The 23,549-nt window shown below is 37.5% G+C and overlaps 2 protein-coding genes across 9 annotated transcripts in view; one reads left to right on the forward strand and one right to left on the reverse strand.

Moving 5' to 3' along the window:
• The window catches only part of FAM13B (family with sequence similarity 13 member B), a 100,923-nt gene extending 77,822 nt beyond the window's left edge, over positions 1-23,101 (reverse strand). For 6 of the 8 annotated variants that reach the window (XM_032476812.1, XM_032476811.1, XM_032476815.1 and 3 more), the window contains exons 1-4: positions 17,416-17,735; positions 4,639-4,805; positions 3,219-3,410; positions 2,575-2,787 (exon numbers count right to left, since the gene is read on the reverse strand). In XM_032476812.1, the coding sequence (XP_032332703.1) occupies positions 2,575-2,787; positions 3,219-3,375 (370 nt within the window). In that variant the 5' untranslated portion in view covers positions 3,376-3,410; positions 4,639-4,805; positions 17,416-17,735. Of the gene's footprint in view, positions 1-2,574; positions 2,788-3,218; positions 3,411-4,638; positions 4,806-17,415; positions 17,736-23,013 lie in introns of those variants that run through there. The other 2 variants (XM_014555550.2, XM_032476816.1) reach the window with 2 other exon arrangements.
• WNT8A (Wnt family member 8A) overlaps positions 17,029-23,549 on the forward strand; it is a 44,389-nt gene continuing 37,868 nt past the window's right edge. The window contains exons 1-2 of the mRNA XM_032468671.1: positions 17,029-17,054; positions 17,217-17,586. Coding sequence (XP_032324562.1) covers positions 17,029-17,054; positions 17,217-17,586 — 396 coding nt within the window. The remainder of the gene's footprint in view (positions 17,055-17,216; positions 17,587-23,549) is intronic.

Genomic DNA, 23,549 nt, shown 5'->3' on the forward strand with positions numbered 1-23,549 from the left:
AAAAAACAGTAAAAAATCCAAACAAAACAAAAACTATGATATAATTGCTGTAATTGAGAAATGGATAAAAATAGTTGGCTATAAGGATGATGAGCTATGAAAATTAGTATTATTATTAAAACACAAGTTAAAAAAAGGGAGAATTATCCAGCCCAAAATATCAGGAATGCCAAGACGGTGAAATCCTGCTGTATATAAAAGATCAACCACACCAGAAATGGCACTTTACAATATCCTGCTGTCACAGAAAACAAAAATCACTTTTTTAAAAAACACTAACTCAAATGCAACTGCAGAAATGCTCTCTTCATGATCTTAAAAGCAGTAATCTCATGTATTTGTGAATGTCAATTAAAATATTAACATAACAGTTATCTACAATAAATGGAGGGTGTAATCTTTGTCCAAAGACCTAGACAGCTTCCCAAAAGAATGATTAAAGAATGAACAAGTAAATTCTATAACAAATGCAAATATCACCTCAAGTACTGCCACATCTATCTGCATAGCTATTAAAGAAATGAGTGTATATGTGGGTGTGGGTGTTGCATACATACACATGCTAATGGTTATGTAAATGAGGAATGGAGGAGAAAGGTGGACTTCTCGTGACACCAAAGGACTTATGGGCCACAAGCATTTTTTCATGCCTTAAATTCCTTCACAAGTGAATGAGGATATAAAACTAATTAGTAAGATATATAGCGTAATTCCATAAATAACAAAGTGCATGACACTGTCATACTTTTAAATGAATACCAATCAAAATGACAATCCTACTGACAAAATAGCTTCTGATTGGTAGCATCAATGAGAAGCAGTGATTTATCATTAAATCTTACTCCACTTATTCATTCATAAATTTTCAATCAAAATTGAAATATTATCTGATTCCTGGAACTTTAAAGACCTGTCTACAATTCAGCTAATACAAGGGAAAATGGAACTCTAGCCCTATAAAAAAAGAATGTCTCAAAGGCATAAAAAGGGCTCAAAGAACTCTAACACATCAGTTCTATTACATATTTAATGATGCAAACTGCTTATGAGGTGACTCAAAGTAAACATGTTAAAAAATTCTACTTCTAAGAAATCTGAGATGGATACAGAAATTCAAAGCTAAAAAAACGTAGCACTTGTTGGGATTAAAAAATAAAGTTATACTTTGAAAAAAGGTGACACCGATGACACTTCATTCTGAAATCTGTTATTTGATCCAGGTGGCACAATAAAAGAACAAAACTCAATCAGGCTAACCCTTCCAGAATATAGCAAGTTCAAAGTGAGCCCCATCATCTAGCTGTACAGAGGAGAACACATGTAAGAGAGTCATAAGATATCCTTGTGTTGACCTTCATACATAAATAAGAGGCATCCACTAATTTAGGCCTATGTTTAAATTTAAGAAAAAGTAAGATGGATAAATACTCTCAAAATGAAATCCTACTTCTAACTATACACTGCTTAAGGATACAAACATAAAAGGTCCAAGTATGACAGCAATTAAGGAAGTAGTTATAATTTCTTAACATCACTGAATTTCTCTACAAGTCCCAATTCAAAAAATTAAAAACATTCCATAATACAAAAAAGCCAGAAAAAACAATTTAAACATTCAAGAAATGTTTAATACAACTGACCCTTGAACAACACAGGGGTTGGGGCACCGACCCTCCACACCATTGAAAACCCTTTTAAAACTTTGCAGTCGGCCCTCCATATCTGTGGTTCCTGTGAATTCAACCAACTGCAGATCACGTAGAGAAGTACATATTCACTGAAAAGCATATGTATATAAGTGCACCCACACAGTTCAAACCTGTGTTGTTCAAGGGTCAATTGTATTACATGCTGACTTCATAAACTTTCCTATATAATGAAACATGTCACTGCATTATGGACATAAGAATGTCATTTAGCTCTAGGAACAGAAGCATTTCCTCAAATCTTGGTTCTTTTACCTTTCTGCCTACCTCTATCTATATTTTTCTTGTCCATTCCAGCTAAGTCCTACTTTTAGTCACCACTGAAAAACCAACCCAACAAAGACAAATCAATTTTTTTCTTCATTTGGCTTAGTGTCTGATGTCTAATATGGTATTTTAATTCCTTCAGGCTGGTGTCTAAGAACAAGCTTTAGGTATATTCCAAACTTAGAAATGAATCTATCTTCTAGCTTTTGCTAGGATGTTCTATCACACCAAGGATAAACATAGTAACATCACCACTCAGCAACACCACTGGCTATTATCAGACATTCTGCCACACATATATATTTTTTTCTTTCTTCTTTTCCCTCCTACTCCTTGTCTTGTCTCCTGCCTTTTCTCCTTCTTATCACCCTATACCTTAGGCTTACCAATCATAAAAAGTAAATAGCACTACAAGAATCTAAGAAATTGCCATTCCCTTAACTAGACAATACAACCCCAAAGAACATCTGTCCCCAAATGGGAACTTAAGAAATTAATCTCAGAATTACTATAATTACTGCTTACATGTCAAGATTTCTGAAAGGTAAGAACTTTGAAATTAATGTTAAATGACTGATTGATAAGATTCAGATTATGTTACCTTGAGAAAGCTGCATCAAGTGAATATGCAAACTGCCAGGGATAACAGGTTCAGGAAGTTCTTGAAGGAAAAACCTAAGAAGACTAATAGCTGAGGGAACATCTGCTTCCTTAACCAAATCCACCTCTTCTCCACTGTCGTATCTCTGCCGAAGCCACTCCACTGTCTCAGCATTTCCATTGACTTGAAAAAGTCCTTGTTGCTCCAGACCTCCTATATTAGTTCAAGGCAAAAGTTAAATAAGCTTCAACTTCAATACCTGGCCATAAATACTCATTCTCCAATCAACTTAATATTCATAGTTTTGGAAAGCCATTCTTGGCTCCCCTGATGGCTAAACATCTGCAAATAATACATCTAAAAACATACTCTCTCTATCCTGAAGGATATTCTGTTTTATCCAACCCCCTAGTATCCATTAAAAATATTCCTATCGCCCCCTCCCACTAAAACATGGTCTAAGCTGGGCATTTGTAAGTATATGACTTTAAGTAAAAGATACACTAAAATGTTAAAAAGAATTTCTATTGTTTTTCCTCGCTGTATTTTGGACTCTGAATACTTAAAAAAAAATCCAAGGTCAAAAAGGGATAAGTTGTGTTTATTAAAACAAAGGCTAGCCCTCAAAGTAAGGAAATGTATACCATGTTCCTCAATATAGTCCACTACGTGGCGGACTATGAACGGAACCTCATTGTCTGGATGTCCTCCCTGCTGCAGCTCATCAAGTGGAATTCCAAATATTTTGTTAGCAAGAACGGAGTTGCAGTTACTCAAGGAAGGGGAGGAGCTCTTCCTCATATCTTTTTTGCAGCCAGAAATCAAAGCTGTCTTTTCTGCCAAATGAAAGGAAAAAAAAAAAAAAAAACTATAATGATTAACAGGTGGCAATATGACTAAATACATTAAAGAAAAAGGCTTTACACCTGAATGTGTTCTCATCTATTAAATATGTTCAGTTATCAGGCCCATAGTGTGCTCTAAAACTAAAGTGCAATACAATCATCTAAGCATTTTCTCCACCAAGTAAAGTTAGTTCTGAATGCTCCTTTCAGTGTCTGCACATTTATCAAACAATGGCAAAACTGACTGTTAAACTTAGCAGAGGACATTAATGTCCCAAAGACAAATTAAGGGGCAAATTTTGCTCCAGTGAGATCTTTACTGACCAAACTTATTAATGACACAAGTAAAAAGCCAAACTTAACCATTTCTGGACTCTGCTATATGAAGCTCATCTCACCCTTCAATTCATAAGCACTCATCCAAGAGTCATTTTTTATAAAATGATAGGCTAATAAGAACATTAACCATTTCTTATTTCTACATGACAGAGCACCTTAATATGTTTTTATAAACAAAGGAAAATTTTCAGTTCTAGGCATCAACTTTTAGTGAAAATGTTCTTTGATCAATCCTGCTGTTTCATAATTATTTAAAAGAAAATTTCCACAGACAGTCTAGTTGAGAAGAAATACATTATTTGTCTGAACTTTGTAGGAATTATAGTCAGTAAAGAAGCAGTGGGAGAAAATAGTGTTTCCAATTTCTGAAGCATCAGAGAACAAGTAATTCCAAGGAAAATTCCATTTTCTAAAATTATCCTTTATTATTTTACAGGGGGAAAGAAGTATTTTTAAAAGGAAAGAAAAACTTTCTCAAAAGTTGATAATGAACAAAAATTATATCAACTGGGCTTTTTTCATTACCCCAGAGAAATAATCCCTTTCACACTACAAGAGAAAGATAACACAGCAAAAAAAAAAAAAAAAAAAAAAAATTCAATATTCTAAAGTTGGCACAAATAAGGCCCATATGTATAATAGGTGTACCCCCTGGGAAACAAATCTACCCAACTTACGGAAATATTAGAAATTAACTTAGAGGCAGCAAAATGCCAGATTTAAATAGTTTAGACAAGCAAAATCCATTCCTTAGCACATCTGATGCCAGCTAATAACTACAAAACCTCAAGTTAATAATCCAACAGCAGCAACAGGAGATAAACTCTGAAATCTCTATGGATGTATACAGCAAGGGACAGTTATCATTGGGAAAACTTACCTTTGAGTACTTAAACACCTAAGTTTAAAAAATGGCTTCTGCACCAGCTACCCTCACTGAGCAAGCATTCTTTTGTCATTTATGGCTGTTTGAGATTATGGCAGAAGATCAGCCTGTAGTTCCTCATTGAAGAAACGCAGAACTCGATCAGTACTTCAGCAGTTAACCTAGAAGAAAAAAACAATTCTTTAAATTTCCCACAACATCTTTAACTGAGAAGAGACTAGAATAAGCAGTGAAGCCCATTTAGGAAAGTACATATACTGAAAAGCATTCTTCTGCCTAAAAATCTGTGTGTGATCTAGTTAGAGGCAAAAATCTTACACAAGGTCTCAAATTATGATGGCTAACTTGGTTAAGATTCTTTCTACTAAAAATAAACAAAGCAATTGCACAGAAGAATCTTTGACAGTACACATCTTCAGGGGTTACACCATTCTAATCCATTTTTCCTGAATGGATCCTTCCTTTGTGCACACGCACGTGTGCGCACACACACCCCCCCCCCCATTCCATCCTCATATACTCAGAACTAAACATGGAAGCACTTTTAGATCAGCATGGAAGACATGAGTTTAAGCTTGGAACTACACTTTATTCTTTTACATTTTATTCTATTTTTTATTCTTGAAACTGTACTTTTTTCTTTGAATACAACAAATACTGTTAGCAAGCACATAGCTGTCTGAGCTTTCTAATTTGGAGAGGCAACAGCACATGTTGGAAAAGAGCAGTTAACAGAACTAGAAAGGTACATATCCAAATATCAACTCCATCATTCTGCAGATGTGACCCTGAACAACTTTCATGTCTCTAAACCTAGGTTTCCTTATATAAAATAGTATTAATACCTATACATCTGCTAATGTTTCACTAAGAGAAAACACGCATTATTAGAAAGAGAATCAGTTTCCCTTCTTTTCTTTGAGTAATGTTAAAAGACCAGCAAAATAAGACTGGGAAGAGACAGGAGAGCAGGGGAAACCTGTTTGGCAAGGTGTTTAATATTTGGTCACATCATCATTCTACTACTTCTAATAATCTATTAAAATCTTTTAATAAGTTCAATAAACTGCAGGACTCTGCTCAAGAGGGTTCCGGTAAGCAGAAGAGTATTATCATTCAGTGAGGTTTTTAAAAACTTCTTAATAGTAATATACACCTCCAGGAGGAACATTAAAAACCGAAGGAAGGAAAACCACATTCCCACAACAAATCTTAAGGAGATGATTACTTCCAAAACATCCTGAAATGCCTGCTAAAACATGTAGTCTATTCATCTGAAAAACAACTTCAAAGTCATATAAGATCCTTTAGAGAGGTTAACTCCAGGGATAAGATGTTTAATGAACCTACATTAAAAGTCAGGTTGATACCCTGGTGACATAAAGGAGAAGGAGATCTGCTTGATGTATAATAAATGAAGACTTACTAGAAAAGTATGTCAGAAGCAAGTTCTATACATCACTAAAATGGCTATTCAGTGTTTAGTGTACTTGTTAGTGAAACAAGGAAGCAGTTATCTCGTCCTGTGTTCTCTACTACTCCCAACCACTAACTAGACAATCTGAAAAGCACATCTTTCCTAAGGCAACGCCGGGTAGGAATCCATGAATTCATCAGTACAAACTCATCCTTACTACTAGAAAAACAAAGGGATGTATCTTTCAGGTGATGTGTCTTTCTCCTGAAAAGGGGCATCAATGACGATGATGAAAACAGCAGCAGTTAAAATTGAATAAGCAATTATTATGTCCCAGATATTTCTATGCACTTCACATGTATTGATAGGGTATTATTATTTTAACATTTATTTTTATGAGACATTGCATAGAGGCTCACCAATTTACCCACAGTCCATTAAGCCAATAAGGGTCAGAAACAGTATTTGAATCCAGAGAGTGTAACTCCTGAAGTCCTTGCTCTTTGTCATTATACTGTACCATCACTCTACATAAATTCTGACAATTTAAAGTACCACAGAATCTCACATTTTATCACTAAACTGACCATGGAGACTTATATTTTAGGAGGTCATTTATTCATAGCTTGCTAAAAGGTACTAAACGTGCCCTCACCAAGCCCTAGCAGCCAACGATTATTCACTTGAGACACTGTTAAAGGCATTCAGACTAGAGAGCGGCCCTAAAATAACATTTCCACAAAACGCAAAGTTGTTTTTGTCATTTAGTCCTGTTTCTTGCCCCTCTTCAGAGCTTAAATTACATAAACATTCTCTTTATGTGTGTAGTAGGTTTGAATAGTGTCCCCCCAAAACCCATGTCCACCTAAAACCTCAGAATGTGACCTTATTTGGAAACAGGTAATTTGCATATGTAATTAGTTAAGGATCTCTAGATGAAATCACCTTGATTAGAGGAGTCTTTAACCCAATGATTGGTGTCCTCTGAAGAGGGGGACAGGACACACTGAGATGCACAAAGAAGAAGAAAGTCATGTGAAGACAGAGGCAGAAACTGGAGTTACGATGTCACAAGACAAGAAATGCCAGGAGCCACCAAGATGGAAAACACAAGAATTCTCCTCTAGAACCTTCAGAGGTGACATCACCCTGCCCACATCTTGACTTTAGACTTCTGGCCTCTTGACCTGTGACTTGTCTCTTGTTCTAGAGTCACCCCATTTGGTGTAATTTGTCATGGAAGCCCTGGAAAACTAACACAATATCTGAACTCCTATATCCAATTTTTAAAGAAAAGACAAATGGAAAAGAAAATAGCAGCAGGTACCACTGAAAAATGTCCCAGAGATCTGATGATATGTCTTAACAGATAGAATGAAAAAAACGCAAAGAAAACAGTTAATAAATAAGACTTGACCCAAAAGAATACAATGTTTAGACCCTAAAAAAAAAAAAAAAAGAATGAAAGAATTTCTAAAAGCACAATTCTATTACAAATCAAAACAACAAAGTCATTTAAAATACAAATGACACTGGCCTACCATGGTGGTATTTACAACAAATAAAAAATCATCAAGAATTTTTTATCACATACTTTACCATGAGACAAGAGTAATAAAAAATAATGGAATTAAACACCAATTAAGCTGGGTAATAGGTATATTCAGGAAGGTGTACCTTTACATACTAGCTATCAACCTGAGTTCTGCTAAAGCTCAAAATACTTTTTTTTCCAGCTGTTAACTTAAAAAAATTTTTTTATTGAAGTATAGTCAGTTTACAATGTTGTGTCAATTTCTAGTGTACAACACAATGCTTCAGTCTCAAAATACTTTTGCACTCCATTCATATACATATGGTTACATATACATATATGATAGTAACAAGCATACCTTTCTTAATAGCAAAGAATCTTTAACTTTTAGACAGCTAATAAAATTAGTAGTGAGGGTTTTTTTTTAAGGGTAGAACACCAATATCAATACTATGGATAATATCAGGATAGCATTAACTGAGATACTGCAGTACGCCAGGAACTATTTTAGGGGCGTTAAATGTATTAATTCATTTAATCCTTACAACAATCCTATGGAAGTAGATACCTTCATTATATCCATTTCACTGATGAGAAAATTAAAAAGGACTGAGAACTTTTAGGGGTGATGGATATGTTCTCTGTCATGATTGTGGTAGTGGTGATTACATGCTTAAAACACTTGCCAAAACTTATTAAACTGGACATCTTAAATTGGTGAATGTGATTGTATATAAATTATACTTCAATAAAGCTGAAAAAATTAAAATAAAAAATCATACAAATAAAGGCATAACATCATTTTAATAGATTAACTATTGAATATTAAGTCATTTTATTATAAAGTAAACTTTTCAATCCAAAAAAGGAAAATAAAAAATTTCTTTTAACCATATCTCACACAAACCAATCCTGTTTGGCTTTTCTATGCTATCTATCACATCCAGAAATTACTACATTTTCCAGACAGCATAACTTAAAAAAAAAAAAAAACAAAAACAGAATAAAGCACTGGAAGACATGAATTTTAGACACCAGTTGAAACTCTTTTCAAAGCAAATAATTTTACAAAATACTGTAATGGTTTAAGAGTAGGTCTGCAATATACCAATAAACTTTCATCATTTTACAAGTAAAACAAACTATGGTCAGAGTAGCCTCTACCAAAATAAATTCTCATTTTCATGTGAAATATTCTACCCTCAAACTGAACAGGAAACAGAAAAGCCAATTTTGCCCAAAATTCTTCTGACAAAATACGGATACAATTCACATAGAAAAGTTTATTTATTTATTTATTTTTGGTAAGAGGAAGGAAATTAGGTTTGTTTGTTTATTGTAATGGAGGTACTGGGGATTGACCCCAGGACCTGTTGCATGCTAAGCACGCACTCTACCACTGTGCTATACCCTCCCCCAACACACAGAAAAGTTTAAAAGAGCTATCTCAATAATCTTCAATAATTGCTAAAGCCAAAAAAAAAAAAAAAAAAAAAGCCCTATCATTAGTATAAAAAGGGAAAAAGCCAAGAGGGAGTCAGGTTTCAATACAGATGGTAAACTTTGAGAACAGATTTAAGTTTGTAGATGGTTGCTGTGTCTAAGTCAATGAACCAAAGCTTAAGGAAAATAAATCTACCTCTCCTCCATACATTGAGCTTTTCATTAGTGAGCTCTAAGCAATTTACTGAAGCAAAGGAAAAGGTACTTATTTCATTCTAACTGAAGGAGGATGATACTACAAAAGTTGCCACTATGCTAAATCAGTAGTTTCCTCCTGACAAGGTATTAATCTGTCTGAATCCTTAACAGTACCAAGCAAACAAAAAGGCTAAACAAACCCTCAACACACATAAACATTCTGTCAAATGTTCACAGATGCTACTTCAATCAGGAAAATACCAAATCATTTAAATCTATTATTAAATTCATACTGACTTTGCCCTTAAGTAATTTATCAAAGTATATACAACGAAAGAGAATTCTGGACTAGAAAGGTTTTAAATTAAAGAGAGCTCAATACTCAAAAGTTTAGGAACTTCTTTGCCTGGGGAAAAAAAAAAGAGTCAAAAAAAACACTATAAAGTATTTACTGAAACAATTATTACCCCTATGTCTGAGGATTTGTTCATCTGTGTGCACTTTTAACATATTTCTTGAGGGAAACAATCCTCCTCCATGATGACTCCATAAAACTACAATGAGCAATGAAATCAAATACATTTTATTTTTATATATTTTTATTGAGTTATAGTCATTTTACAATGTTGTGTCATCAAATACATTTTATGTAAAACCACACTGGCCAAATTATGGTACTAGATATAACACATATATTCTACAGACTGCAGCCCACTAAATGTAAAACATTTCACCTTGAGACAGCTCATTTATCCCTCTTTTATTCAAAGTATTCAGGCAAAAACTGGTTGCCCCTAGAGATAATCTATTGGTAAATACCCTGGCCAATTTTGAGAAATTCTCAAAAGAGTTTCATGGCCACAATTATTTTATAACCTCCACGATTTCAAGATTTCAAATCAAAAGTAAGAAAGCCAGAAGGCGATAAAAACCCTTCTAAGACCCCTCATCTTTTCTCCCCACTGATATCTTCAATGCTAAAATCTAACTTGAATTCCTCTGCACAAAATTCCTGCTTTTCAATGTCTACAGCTTTGGGCTCCAAATTTCTTGATCAGGAAAAAAATTATGAGTACATCCCTCATATATGTATATGTACTTCTAAAGTAGAAGAGTGATTAACATACTAGAATATTATACATATAATAAACAAACACAAAAAATATTAAAAAGTAAACAAACATAAATTTTACTACTACTACTACTACTACTACTACTACTACTACTACTACTACTACTACTACCACCACTACTACTACTACTACTACTACACACACATTTTAATAGGTTGTCCTACCCATCCAAAGTGCCAGCACCTACCTCACTTTTGAGATCAGTACCAGTGACCTAGAGCACCAGTTCTGCAACTTCATCTGGGGACAGGGAGGGGTTTGTTCAATATACAGATATTCAATATACAGCCACAACCCCAATCTAGCATTCATGAGAGCCTGGCCTGGACCTCTGAATGTTTAAAAATCTCTTCAGGTGATTATAAATATATATGAAGTTTTAAAAACCTCTGACATACAGGACAAACTGTAAACTCTAATGTACAGCCTACAGGTACTTCATCTACCAGTAAAATCTCCTTTCCTGCCACTCCACCTCACTTTACTCTCCGACAAAACTTAACTACTTGAAATTCACAGTCCACACCTCCCAAGCTGTGCACGTTGTTTTCTGTGCTTGGAGCCCTAACTCAACACCATGACCAACCCCATCTTGTTCACTAAACTTCCACCAAGCATCAAGTCTCAACTCAAAGTTCCTCTGTCAAACTTTCTCTGACTTCCTGAGGCAAACAGTTTCCCTCTTTTACTCAAGTATCTCTTACCTTTTTTACAATCATCCCATAGAATTTAAAAATATGTCTGTCTCTCAAAAAAGAGGATCCTTGTAGGCAGGGACCCTACCATTTCATTTTTGTAACACCAAAGGCCTTGTAAAATCCCAAACACATAATTTAAGTTTTAAAATACATGTTGAATAAAGACACAAAGAAGAAGCAAGTACTATTGGCTATTCAAAGTTAAGAAGATAAACAAGGGGACATCTCCTTAAGTGATTAAAAACTAAATAAAACATCAAAAATGGCTGCCATATCTACTTCTAACAATAACCAAAGATAATTCAAATCAATGAGGGAAAGCATTTTATAGTAACTTTAAATGGAATACAATCTATAAAAATAAATTGAATCACTATGTTGTACCTCTGAAACTAATAATATTGTAAATCAACTATAATTTTTTAAGAAAGAAGGGAAAGCAACTATCATTTATGGAATATCTGTAAGTACTTCACAAGTTATTTCTCATACCTAGAAGAATGCTGTGAATTAGGCACTATTCCCCTTTTATACATGTACTGTGAGCCATAAGTCACTCAGCTAAACTTCAGAATTTATAAACCGTGATGCTAGAATGTGTTACTGGATCTAACTGCAAATATTTCTAATGAAAGCAATTTATGTCTTAAGAAACAAGAACATTAAAATGAGCAATATTTCAAGGACAAAAAGACTTAGTCTCACATTTACTTGGAAATCAGTCACAATTCTGATTCAAAAAGCCAAGGAAACCAAGAGGTACCTGGAGTTAGTCTCCAAATAGATGAAGAAACTTCCCCAAAGGATGATCTTTTGAGATGTCTGTCAGTAGTCAGATCTAGAGTTCTACAGGGTTCACATATCAATGCATGAAAAACAGTTAAGAGTAAGTGGTAGAGGGATGTTTAATCCCACTCATGTAGGGGAGAGAGTACAGCTTAGTGGTAAAGTAAGTGCTTAGCATGAATGAGGTCCAGGGTTTAATCCCCAATACCGCCATCAAAATAAATAAATAAATAAATCTAATTACCCACCCCCTCCCAAAAAAGGGGGGGGGGAACCCTCTAAAATTCTACTCATGAAAGTACGAGAAAATGTGACACTTTAAATGCTGTCACCTGAGAAAGGGGTAGGCCTGTAATGTTCTAGAACAAGCTCCCAACAAGTTCCTTTCCCCTACATGCACTCCAATGTCACCAGTCACTACTTTAGCATGATTTTCTATTAAATCAAAATGAGTATGTATTAAATTAGCTCTTCCCACTGTGTATCAATACAATGCCTGACCCCTTTAAAAAAAGAAAACACGAGCTCTACAATTTAGAAAGTGTCATAAAATATCTGAGAAAGCATAAATGCATAATAGAGAACAAATATTCTAGTCAATTATATGCATGCATATAATCTCAATTTTGACAAATGCCAACTCTTCAAGACTTCTCTATTCTATAACCTTTCACCTCTTCTCCAGGGAAAACATGGACATCTAGGGCCTACTAAAGAGTAAGGTCTTAAGAAGACAGCTTATCATTTCTTGTTGCTCTTTAATACAGAACTACAACACACTTCATTTTTTTACGTAAGGGGCATTGGGGCTAATTCCACAACTTGTTCTAGCCAAATGGGTCCCTTGAGATCAGAATATATCTCTTTGTGCACAGAAAAAAAACAGAAGCTGGCACATGAACAAAAAAGGTACTGACTATACTTATTTTTTGTATCTGACTTCTCCACTAGATTGTGAACTTTGAGAGCAAAATATGACTTCATCTTTGTTTCCTGGGTTCTGAACACCATACAACAGCAGAACTCCAATATCTGAAATGATGCTAACATTTCTAGTATATTTCCCAGTTCACTATCCAACTGAATCCTCATAATAATCTCCACTGTGAGATAAGCAAGGCAGATTATCATTCCCTTTCTCAGAAGAGAAACCAAAAAAAAAAAAAAAAAAAAATTCAGAAAACTGAAGAAACTGGTTTAAAAGTCACTGAACTAGTGAGTAGGTCACTAAACTAGTAAGAAGAACTCACTAGAAGTCTGCTGCCTTTTAGGCTGATGCTCTTTCAGGCAATAATGACAACAGCCAACACTGAAAATATTATTTGAAATTTCATTAAAATGTATGAAGTGATACTTCATAAAGGTAATTCATAAAACACTTAAATATTCTGTACCTGCTAGTCAAAAATCATTATTCAAATACTAGAATACTCCTTAACAGAAAAAAATGTCTTTTGAAATTATTAGTTTCAAAAGAGATTCTCAACCAACCACAATATGGTCTGCTTTTCTTTTAAGAATACTCTCATCTTACCTGATCCTAAATTTGAGTTCATTCACCTTTCCAAATTTTTAATCCACTGTGATTATTTATTCAAAATTAAGGCCAAAATGTACCCCCACCCCCAACTTCCCCCCAAAATATTAAGCACCTACTACATCAATCACCTAGGGTTTTCTGGTTTTATTTTTACTTTTCCTTTTCAATTATATGGAAATTGATTGATTGACAAAAGCAAAAATACACACTTTAAGTAAATAAGTTTTTCTATTCCAGAAAAGGGCAATAATAGAAACCAGACACACATCTCTCTGAAAACTGTTTAAAAACAAAGAGGTAAGAACTGCTATATGTCATATACAAAAGGAAAAGAAAACATACACTAGAGCTAGGCAAAAACCTGACCAAAAAGATTTGGGGTATTTCCTTCTCTAGTAGAAATCCAACAAATTTCATTAAATTATCTTGTCAACCCACTGCAACTTCTTCAACCTAAGACTTTTATACGTACTGGTTCATTTATCTCAAACACTCTTCCTCACTTCCTCCTACTCATCTTCTGCTCTTACTCAAGGTCCCATTCTTGGGCGGACCTTCTCCAACCCATCCAATCTAATGATGTCCCCTGTTAATTTTCCTTAGGGCATATTATTCCCTGGCTCTAAAATATTCATGGTAAATTTTATTATGTACTGCTTTCTATGTTTGTTTAAACTCTCTCCCATGAGAGTATAAGTTCCTTAAGAGTTCACTGACGAGTTGTTTTTAATTAAAAAAAGAAAACAGCTTTATTAAGGTATAATTTATGTATAATAAAATTCACTCTTCTCAAGTGTATAATTCAGTGATGTCTATTAAATTTACAGAGTTTTGTAACATCATCAAGTGACTGCTTGGGTTTTGCTCCTTCATATATCTCCGGCATTTAGAAAGAGAAAGATAATTATCTGGTGAATGAATAAATCAATCTGATAATAAGTTACTCTTAATACCATTACTATTAATATCTATTTAGTGTACCATGTGATTATGAGCTGGTGCATTAAACCTGCCTTTATTACATTCCATTTCAAAAAGCCTTCATTATTTCCATTTCCAGTCAAAGCTGGCTCCATTATAGGGCCCCAAAGTGAGTCTACTCACATCTCCCTCACTTAGAGAACACCGACTCAGGTCAAGTTCATGCATACATACTACACTTCCTTTTTCTCCATCCAGTAACCCCCTCCCGTTTGCTCCTAGCCATGTTAACAGAACACTTTATAAACAAAGGAAAGATAAGAGCATTAATCTTACTCATCAGTGAAGATAGGACCTTCATTTAATGCAAGCACCTTTGTAATGCTGAGGTGAGGAAAATAAGTTCTTGGTACTAATATGTGCCTAGTAGAAAGCTAAATAGTGTGATTTACTAAATAATGGGAAAACTTTTTCAGATATAAAATCAGTCTCTTTGCTGTTCATCCATCTGTAAAACAGAAATTTTCTATTTTTTAAATTTCAGTATTTTATTCATCTTAAGATCTATTAAGGTTTTCATATAAAAGATTTAACTCATATACAAAATAATGTTTTAAAGTAACTTTTTGAAAAAAGTTAACTCAACAACGAAACAAAAAATAATTCAAAAAATGAGCAAAGGGCTTAAACAGACATTTTTCCAAAGAAGATACACAAAATGAAAAGATGTTCAACATCACTCTTAGGGACATGCAAATCAAAACCACAGATAAGATACCTGTTCTAGATACTCCCACTAGAATGGTTATTATCAAACAAACAAAGGCAAGTAACAACTGCTGGAAGTAGAGAACTGGAACGCTTGCACACTGCTAATGGGAACGTAAAATGGTGCAGTAGTCCCAGATAACAGTTTGGACTTTCCTCAAAAACTTAAACATAGAATTACCGTATGATTCAGCAATTCTATTCCTAGGTATATACCCAAAAGAACAGAAAGCGGGGACTCAATCAGATACTTACCTGTACACCAATATTCACAGCAGCATTATTCATAAAAGATAAAAGTTGGAAACAATCCAAATGTCCATTAACAGATGAAAGGGTAAACAAAATGTTGTATATACACATAATGGAGTATATTATACAACCTTAAAAAGGAAAGAAATTCTGGTACATACTATAATATGCATGAACCTTGAAATGATGCTAAACGAAAATATGAGAAACACAAAAGGACAAATGCTATATGATTTCACCTATATGAGGTAACTAGAATAGGCAAATTAGAGAGACAGAAAGTAGAATACAGGTTACCAGGCTCTAGGAGGAAGAGGGAATGGGAAATCATTGTCTACAGAGTTTCTGTTTGGAATGATGAAAAAGTTCTGGAAACAGATAGTGATAATGGTTGCACAACACTGTGAATGTACTTAATACCACTGAACTGTACATTTAAAAATGGTTAAAGTGGTAAATTTTGTATTATGTATTTTTACCACAATTGTTTTCAAAGTATAGCTACAGCAATTTATTCCATTATATTTCCAAATATTAAAGTCAGTATACAAAGGGGAACCATTTTATTGGTGAGGAAAAACCGACAAGGCATAATATACTCATTTCAGTCATTTTCTCTGTCCTAAACGATGGCATTCTTAAAAAAACACTGTTCACAGTAATACAAGATACAAGTAATAGGGAAAACTGTGGGGGGGGTGCAGAGATATGGAAAAACTCTACACTTTCTGGTCAATTTTTTGAACTTAAAACTTCTCTAAAACTAGCCTATTAATTTTTAAAATAAATAAAAATTGTAAAGGTATAGAAAACAGAATTCTATACACTCATATTAATAAATGAAACATTATACATGCAGTTTAAAAAACACACACACGACACTGATTAGCCTTTTTACATCTATCCAAGGATTTAAACTGTGTCCCAGATCCCTAACTGGTGACACAATTAAATCGGAGAAAATATTGCCCCAATTTTAAAAGCAGCAGAGATTAAGAAAAATAAGAAGGGGTTCCCCATGGATATACAATAACCAATTCATTCAATTTCATTCAACAAAAAGGTACTTACTAAATGTGCAGTAACTGAAAGACACCCAGTCCAACAAGTATTGCATGCAAGGTCACAAAAAGGAAAGTTGAAGACACAGTCTCACATTAGCCCAGAAAGCCAATAATTCAAAACTATCATTTAACGTCCGACTTTAAAAGTAAGTGCAGCTCAGTTACTCAATGTTCAAAGTCTGCGGTTCTGGTTGCCATTTTTAGATTATCAACTTGAAAATAAGGTAAGTGCCCAAACTTATGTACTTTTTTCATTGATGAGACTGCATAATTGGGAGCCAAACGAAATGCCTTTCTAAAACTGATTTTTAACTGATTTTTAATTGAAGTTTACCAACTTCCCACCGGGCAAATGTGCCAACTGATTCAATTTCCTATTACCTTGTCTCGGAAACCAGGTGCCCCAGCTGAAACTTAGCGCTGTACTCTCTATAGCCTGCCCTATGCAGAGTGCATTCTCGACAGGTCCCCAGTGCACCCAGCCCAATTTTGGCTATATTCTCCGAGTGATTTAAGGAAGTCAGCAACCACTCATCTCACGTGATCTTAAAAAGAGGCGCGGTTGAGCCCGGATTAAACCACACTCTTTTTTTTTCCCCTGCATCAACTTCACTGCCCAGCGTGAAGGAAATGGGCAAAGAGGTGGCGCAGCTCGGGTATGCAGGGGAAGCTAGCAAACAAGCGTGGGTTACTGTGCCTTCTACTTTGGGGAAGCAAGGATGAGAAGGCACACCCGCTCACGCGCACTGCAGCGGCTGAAAAATCGAAGACTGCCACACCCCCTGACAGCCAGGCGCACGGCTTCACTTATGCTAAAGCAAAAAGGGGACCCCCTCTACGAACGCGGCAACTGCACTGCACTGCACCGCACTGCCTGGGATCCCCGGCACCCAGACGCGCAACGCCCTCGAGTCCGGCGTGGGTGGGACACTGCGCTGGGGGGCGGCGGAGGGGGGAGGGCCGCGGCGACCAGGGACCCGCGCATGCGCAGAAACGGGTACCCGCCCGTTCACCTACCGTTGGAACCGCGACGCCCAGTTCCCTGGCCGCGGCCGCTTCTCCAGGACCCTCGGCGACGGGAAGAGAGCTAGAACTGAGGCCCCAGGTGGCTCCGCGGCAGGCGAGCCTCTTCCTGTGGCGGCCGCTGGAGGGAGGCTGAAGCGACCGCTGTGGCGTGAGGCCAGCCCGGTAAGCGACCCCCGGACGTCCCCGGCGGTGGCGACGGCGGAGACGCAGAAGAGGGGGCGGGAGCGGCGACGGAGGCAGCGGCTGAGGCGCAGAGCCTCCCTAACAGCGAGCGGGAGGAAAGCGGAGGGCGGAGGGCGGGCGAAGGGCGGGCGAGGGCCGGGCCGGACGTGACGTGCGTGGGAGGGGGCGGGGCGGGCCCGCGGGCGGGGGCGGGGCAAGCGCGACGCGAGGGCGGGGGTCCTCAACAGCCCCTGGCTGCAGTCCTGAAGTCTGTGGGCGTTAGGGCCGCAGTGCTTCTCCCGCCGCAAATTTGGGCCCCTGAGTTAGGGTGTGAGAAGCCAGGCGCGAGCCCGAGTGAGGTGTCTGGGGGTCCTCAGTTCGGGGAGGTTGGAATGAAGACAGAGGAAAGTGGGGAGGGGATGTAGGAGTCATTAAGGGCAAATCCGGAAGCCCGAGGTCACTCCTGGTCTGTGCGGAGGGAGTGTGCGCCCCTGCAGAAGACCAGAAAAACCCGGGTGACCTTATCTAGGTGAGGATCGAGGAAACCTTAACGGAAAACCTGCAGGCCGACTGAAGCGGTAACTCACGTTCCCATTCTCATCGATGGGAGTTAGATCGGGGACCTGCCCGCCCCCACCCCTCCTCTTCACCTAAGGACACGATCTAGACTCCAGAGAGAACATAGCTACTTAAGGTGCCGAAAGCATCTGGGAATATGAAAGTCAATAGGCTAAATGCTCACAGGGAGCTTCCTAAACTAGACCAGAGCTTGAGAGGTAGAGCTGAAAGACAGAAAAAATGAAGAGCTCTCTGAGCCTGGGGAGTCTGTACTTGCTTACACAGCCACCCAGACCGACTGTGCTGCTCCCATGCGTTCACAAAGGTATGAATATACAGCCAATCTCTTTTTTGCTTTAGTCTGTTAATGGCTTTGAGATCTTCCATTGAGAAGTGGAACGCAGTATTTTGCCTTTAGACTCCTTGATGGCGGGTAGGTAGATCCACATCTGCACAAAGAACCCTGGCTGTCTGTAAAAATATAAACTACCAGAGTTCGGTTGTCCCCTACTCGCCTGAGCTGGAAGTCAGAAATCCGGAAAATGTAAAACAAGAACCTGCCTAGAATTTGGGACAAGCTTTACAAAAAAAAGTCACCCTATGAGATGATCTGTAAATGTGTTACAGAGGCCAGGGTGGCTCCCAAATTTCATTAGAGAGAGTAAAATAAATCATCTGTAACCTAAATGTCACATGCCCAATTGATGCTGTCATAAGAGAGGGGTGGGGTCCATAAAGAGTCTAGAACCAGCACCATCTGAATAAGAATGTATTGTAGGCACCCACTCTGTCTAGAATAGAAGCTATTGATTTTAATGACCAGGACCAATATCCACACAGTATCCAAGAAACTTAACTCAGATTCAGTTTCTCACTCAACAAATACTTATTAAATGCTTACTGTGTTCTAGTCTTTTGGGATACTTCAACAAATAAGATCCTTGCCATTACTGAGTTTATACCCTAGTAAACTTAAATTCTAAATACCCTTTAGGAGCATACAAAGACCCACACTCTGATTCCACAATCATCAGGTAGTCTTCCCATAACTCAAGCGGTCTCATACCCAGTAAGAAGCAAATGTTCAAGGCACATGACTGGTACTAGTTATACTAGCAATATAGCCCTCAATAAATTCACATCATGATTTATATATCAGCTTCTGTTCACTGGATTGAATTATAAAGTTGTTTTATCCAAATTAATTTCTCAGAGCCTGATTAAGCCTAAGTAAAGTGAAATACGTCTAAGTCTGCCAAGCTGAAGACCAGACGGACTCTAGTTTCATAGCAGCTAAGTCAAGATGCAACCCATGCATTCAGCCTTGCATCTCTTTAAGCATCTTAAATGGAAGCTTTACCTGTGATCCCCCGCTTGAAGAACAGGGGCAACGTGATTGCTTCTAAAGCTTAATCACGAGTGAGTAAAAATCATGAGAGGAAATTGTTAGAGGAAAAATCCTGAACCTGCCCCACCTATGCAACACAGGCTCTTGTTGACATAACTGACTGTAATAGTTGCATTACTCTGAATATGAAACCCAACACTGTAAGCTCCCAGAGGACAGAGACTCATGCATTTATGTGCCCTACTCTCAAAGTATGGGCTTTCAACAAATGAGCTGATTTGAAGACCATTTTTCCCCTGTAAAACTCAAGAACATGTCCTGGGAAGATATCTTTTCCATATCCTACTTTATAATAATTAACCAGTATGTTCAAAATATAGGAATCAGGGGTGTAATTTTAAGAAGCAAACCAAAACAAAAAACCTTTATTTCTTACTCTCGCTATCCCTTTAAACCTGTGCAGTGGAAGGAGGTCTGTTTTATACCTAACTAGGCAGATTCCAAGAGGTTATGTGGTCCTTCTTACGAACAGAAAGTCTTATAGTCATTGAGTCACAAAGACTGAAACTTCTCCCTCTTCACCAATTTAGGACACCTGGCTCACTGCTTGCCCTGAAGAGGCATCATGCCTGGTCTTTCTTGTTCTCTCCCAGCTCTCCAACCAGAGCCAAAAGGAGGGAAAGATAGGAAAAGAAAGGGGAGCAGGAAAGTTTGTAAATTTTACTTCCATGTGATGCTTTCACACTGTGGGCCTGCTAGATGTTTAAAGCTGCCTTTTTTTCTGATGGATGCTTTTATGGTTACTTCAGAAACCACCACTATCCCCATTCTTTGGTGGCTTCTCACACGTGGAACTCTTGATCTGAGGAAAAGCATTCTACTCTCATAGTTCTTAACTCTTTTTCAGTCCCTAGGAATCTATCTAGTGGCCCACCTCCAACTTCTTATCTCTTGAAACCTGTTTTTCTCAGTAAGGACCCTGTCAGATAGGATCTAAGGTAGCTCTCACACTGGCCCACTTGTAAGTGGTCCTGGGACCACCCCATATACTGTTGCGCAAGGTTGTGTGCTCCATACCCTAGGAAGTGCCATTCACATCATCCTCGTGGATTTGTATATTTACTTTAACAGTTTTCCAGCAGGTGGCAGTAAAGTGTTTATAACGTATGTGTGACTATTTTCCGAAAGATGGAAGTAAAATGCCTGGATGAGGGAGATCTTTTTTTCTAATGGTGCTGTTTAGGCTAGTGGCAGCTCTGTACAGTCCACATTAAGCGCTCATGCACTTCTTGGCCAAACAAACTTGGGAATACAGGCCAATTCCAGTGCAACTGCAGCATTCCTCTGCTCTGCTGCCAAAACACCTGCCAGCCTATCTCTTGTCCTTTTTAGTTTTCAGGCAGGAGACAGACACAAGTCCACTGTGGCCCACTAACTGCAAGAGACACATCTCAAGTACTCTGAGTAGTTCCATTGGAGGTCCGTCTCACTCACGTTGAGATAAGAGGCAGGCAAGCTTATGTGGTAAGAATCACAGCATACCAACAACAGTCTCCAAAGAAATACCTCACTAATTCTCACTTGACCTTTTATAACTTGTTGTGAGTATATAGAGTTATCTACCTGATTTTGGCTAAACCCTCTCATTTCTAGGGAAAGTCCATTTCAGAACTCACTATGGTCAGTTTTTGTGGAAGGGGTGGAGGGAGTTGGGTTTTTTCTATAATACCTTGGTGCTTTGATTAAAACAGTAGTTCTCAGCTGGGGATAATTTTTATGGCCATGGCTGAAAACATTTTTGGTTGTCAAAACTGGGGAGGTACTACTGGCATCCAGTGAGCAGAGGTCAAGGATGCTGCTAAACATCCTGCAGTGCACAGGACAGCCCTCCCCAGAACAAAGAATTATCTGGCTGATAATGTAACTTTTGATTTAACATCTTGTAACAAACAGAATTTTCTACATTTGGCAGTCACTAAGAGAATACCTTACAATTACATCACTTTTTCTTCATTCTTTCTACAAATGCTTTACCTGTAGATGTAGATGTCACAATTTAATTGGTATATAACTAATGTCCTAAATAGCATTTCCCTTCTTCTGGAGGTGGCCTACCAGGAAAATTATTACTTGAGGTGATATTTTTTAGTTATTCCTTTGCAAGAAGACTTTCATAGCCCAGGAAAACAAACATTTTACCCACCTCATCTGAGCAGAGACTTTATGCCTCTCAGAACTAAAATCATAGGTCAAATCACTATAAAAGGAACATATATTTGCTACAACCCCAGACCACATCCTAGATGCTAGGGAAGGCTTCAGCATGTGGGCTTCCCCGGAGTCACCAGTGTCCTTGGGATTAAACTTGACGTCAAGGAATAGCTCTCTGTCTCTGTAGTCACTTTACAACTGATCTTTCTTATTCAAAGAGAATGCGAGTAGACTTCTTTCCTGCTCCCCCTGCAATCCCTACCGTAGATTAGTGTGATTGAATTCAGCTCTTTCAGATGTAGCAGGATGTTGAGCCATCAGTCTTCTGCCATCAGTAAGGAAATGTTCATTATTCAGGTGTTTTCCTCACCCTTACTCATCTCATCTCTGACCAAGGCTGAGTACCAGCATATAGATTAACTTTTGTTCAGTCAAGTCTACTATAATCTTTTTAAATACAATGTTCATAAGAAACGGGAGCCACAATAGCCAATGAGAGCCAAAAAGTCCTATCTGATCAATCCTCAACCAACTATTTCTTAAAAAGTAAAACAGACCCAACATTCAATACTTAGGAATGTTGGACTTGGAATAAGAATATTGTACTTGTAATAAGAAAACCTGCGTTTGAGTTCCAGCCCTTTCACTTACTAGCCATGTGACTCTGGTCAAGGTTCTTAACCTAAATGTACCTTAGACTCCCCAGTGGTAAAATAGGAAAAATAATACTGAAATGAATTGGTATGCATGAGAGTGTTTTATAAGCTGTATACCACAATTTTTTTACTCCTCTCTCCTATACTGCTTTCAGAGACCTAAAGAAGTGTCTGGAAATGTTTTGCTGCCATATGTGGGCTTTTACTGATAGGGATGAGGCCCCCGTGGAAATTTTTCTTGACAGAAGTTGCCAAATACTTGTCTATTTTCAAGTGAAAACCAAGAACCACCAAGAACCCCCAAACTCTTCATACTGTTTTTTTAACATCTTCTGTACCTTGTGAATTACAATAAATACAAGCACACCTCTTCCCTAATTAGAAGCATACTTACACTGTCCACTTACAGAATGAGACATACATGTAGATAAGAATCAGAAAATATATGCAGTTTTGTGTAGGGGGAAAACTACTGCACAGGGAAATGACGTTGTATCTACCCTGACTCCTACAGAACAGTAAAATGTATCAAATTCAATCAAACTTGGCTGATTTTTTCTTCCTTGAAGTACTCATCTCTACTGGGAAAAAAGAAAGGACTAAGACACCCTCCACCACCTGCAAATTTAAATCCTCTGATAAAGAAGCACTCACCATTAGAGAGTGGTATTGCTGGGTCTTCTGAGGAATGCAATGGAAATCTGTTTGTGCCTCTGTCCCTAGGACCACTGTGCCAGTGTGAAGAATGCTTGTTCTTCATAAACAACGACAAAAAAAAGTATTACTAGCTGCAAAGAGAAGAAACTGTTCCAGGGTGTACGAATCCCACGCCAACATCCAAAATAATGGCAAATACTGTTCTGATCTTAGCAACCCAAAGTAACCTTTGTGCATTTTTTTATTCAGCACATATTTCTTGAGCAACTATTATGGGCCAGGCAGTGTATTGAGGGATATAATCATGATCTCTGCCCTGAAAAATCTTCATCTTCTATATCTCTGGAATAAAATGTTTTCAGAATAGAACCAAAGTTAACATGATGTTGATTTCAGCTTCTACATTCACTCACACAGCCACTGGTGCCATCCAGTTTGGGGAGCTAGAACAATTGACAGTAACCCTCATCTTTGCCAAGTCCACATTTTTGGCCTGATAACTCAAAATTCAGTGTATGGCAATAATATAAGCC

The sequence above is a fragment of the Camelus ferus genome, chromosome 3, assembly GCF_009834535.1.
Source record: "Camelus ferus isolate YT-003-E chromosome 3, BCGSAC_Cfer_1.0, whole genome shotgun sequence".
NCBI classification, from domain to species: domain Eukaryota; kingdom Metazoa; phylum Chordata; class Mammalia; order Artiodactyla; family Camelidae; genus Camelus; species Camelus ferus.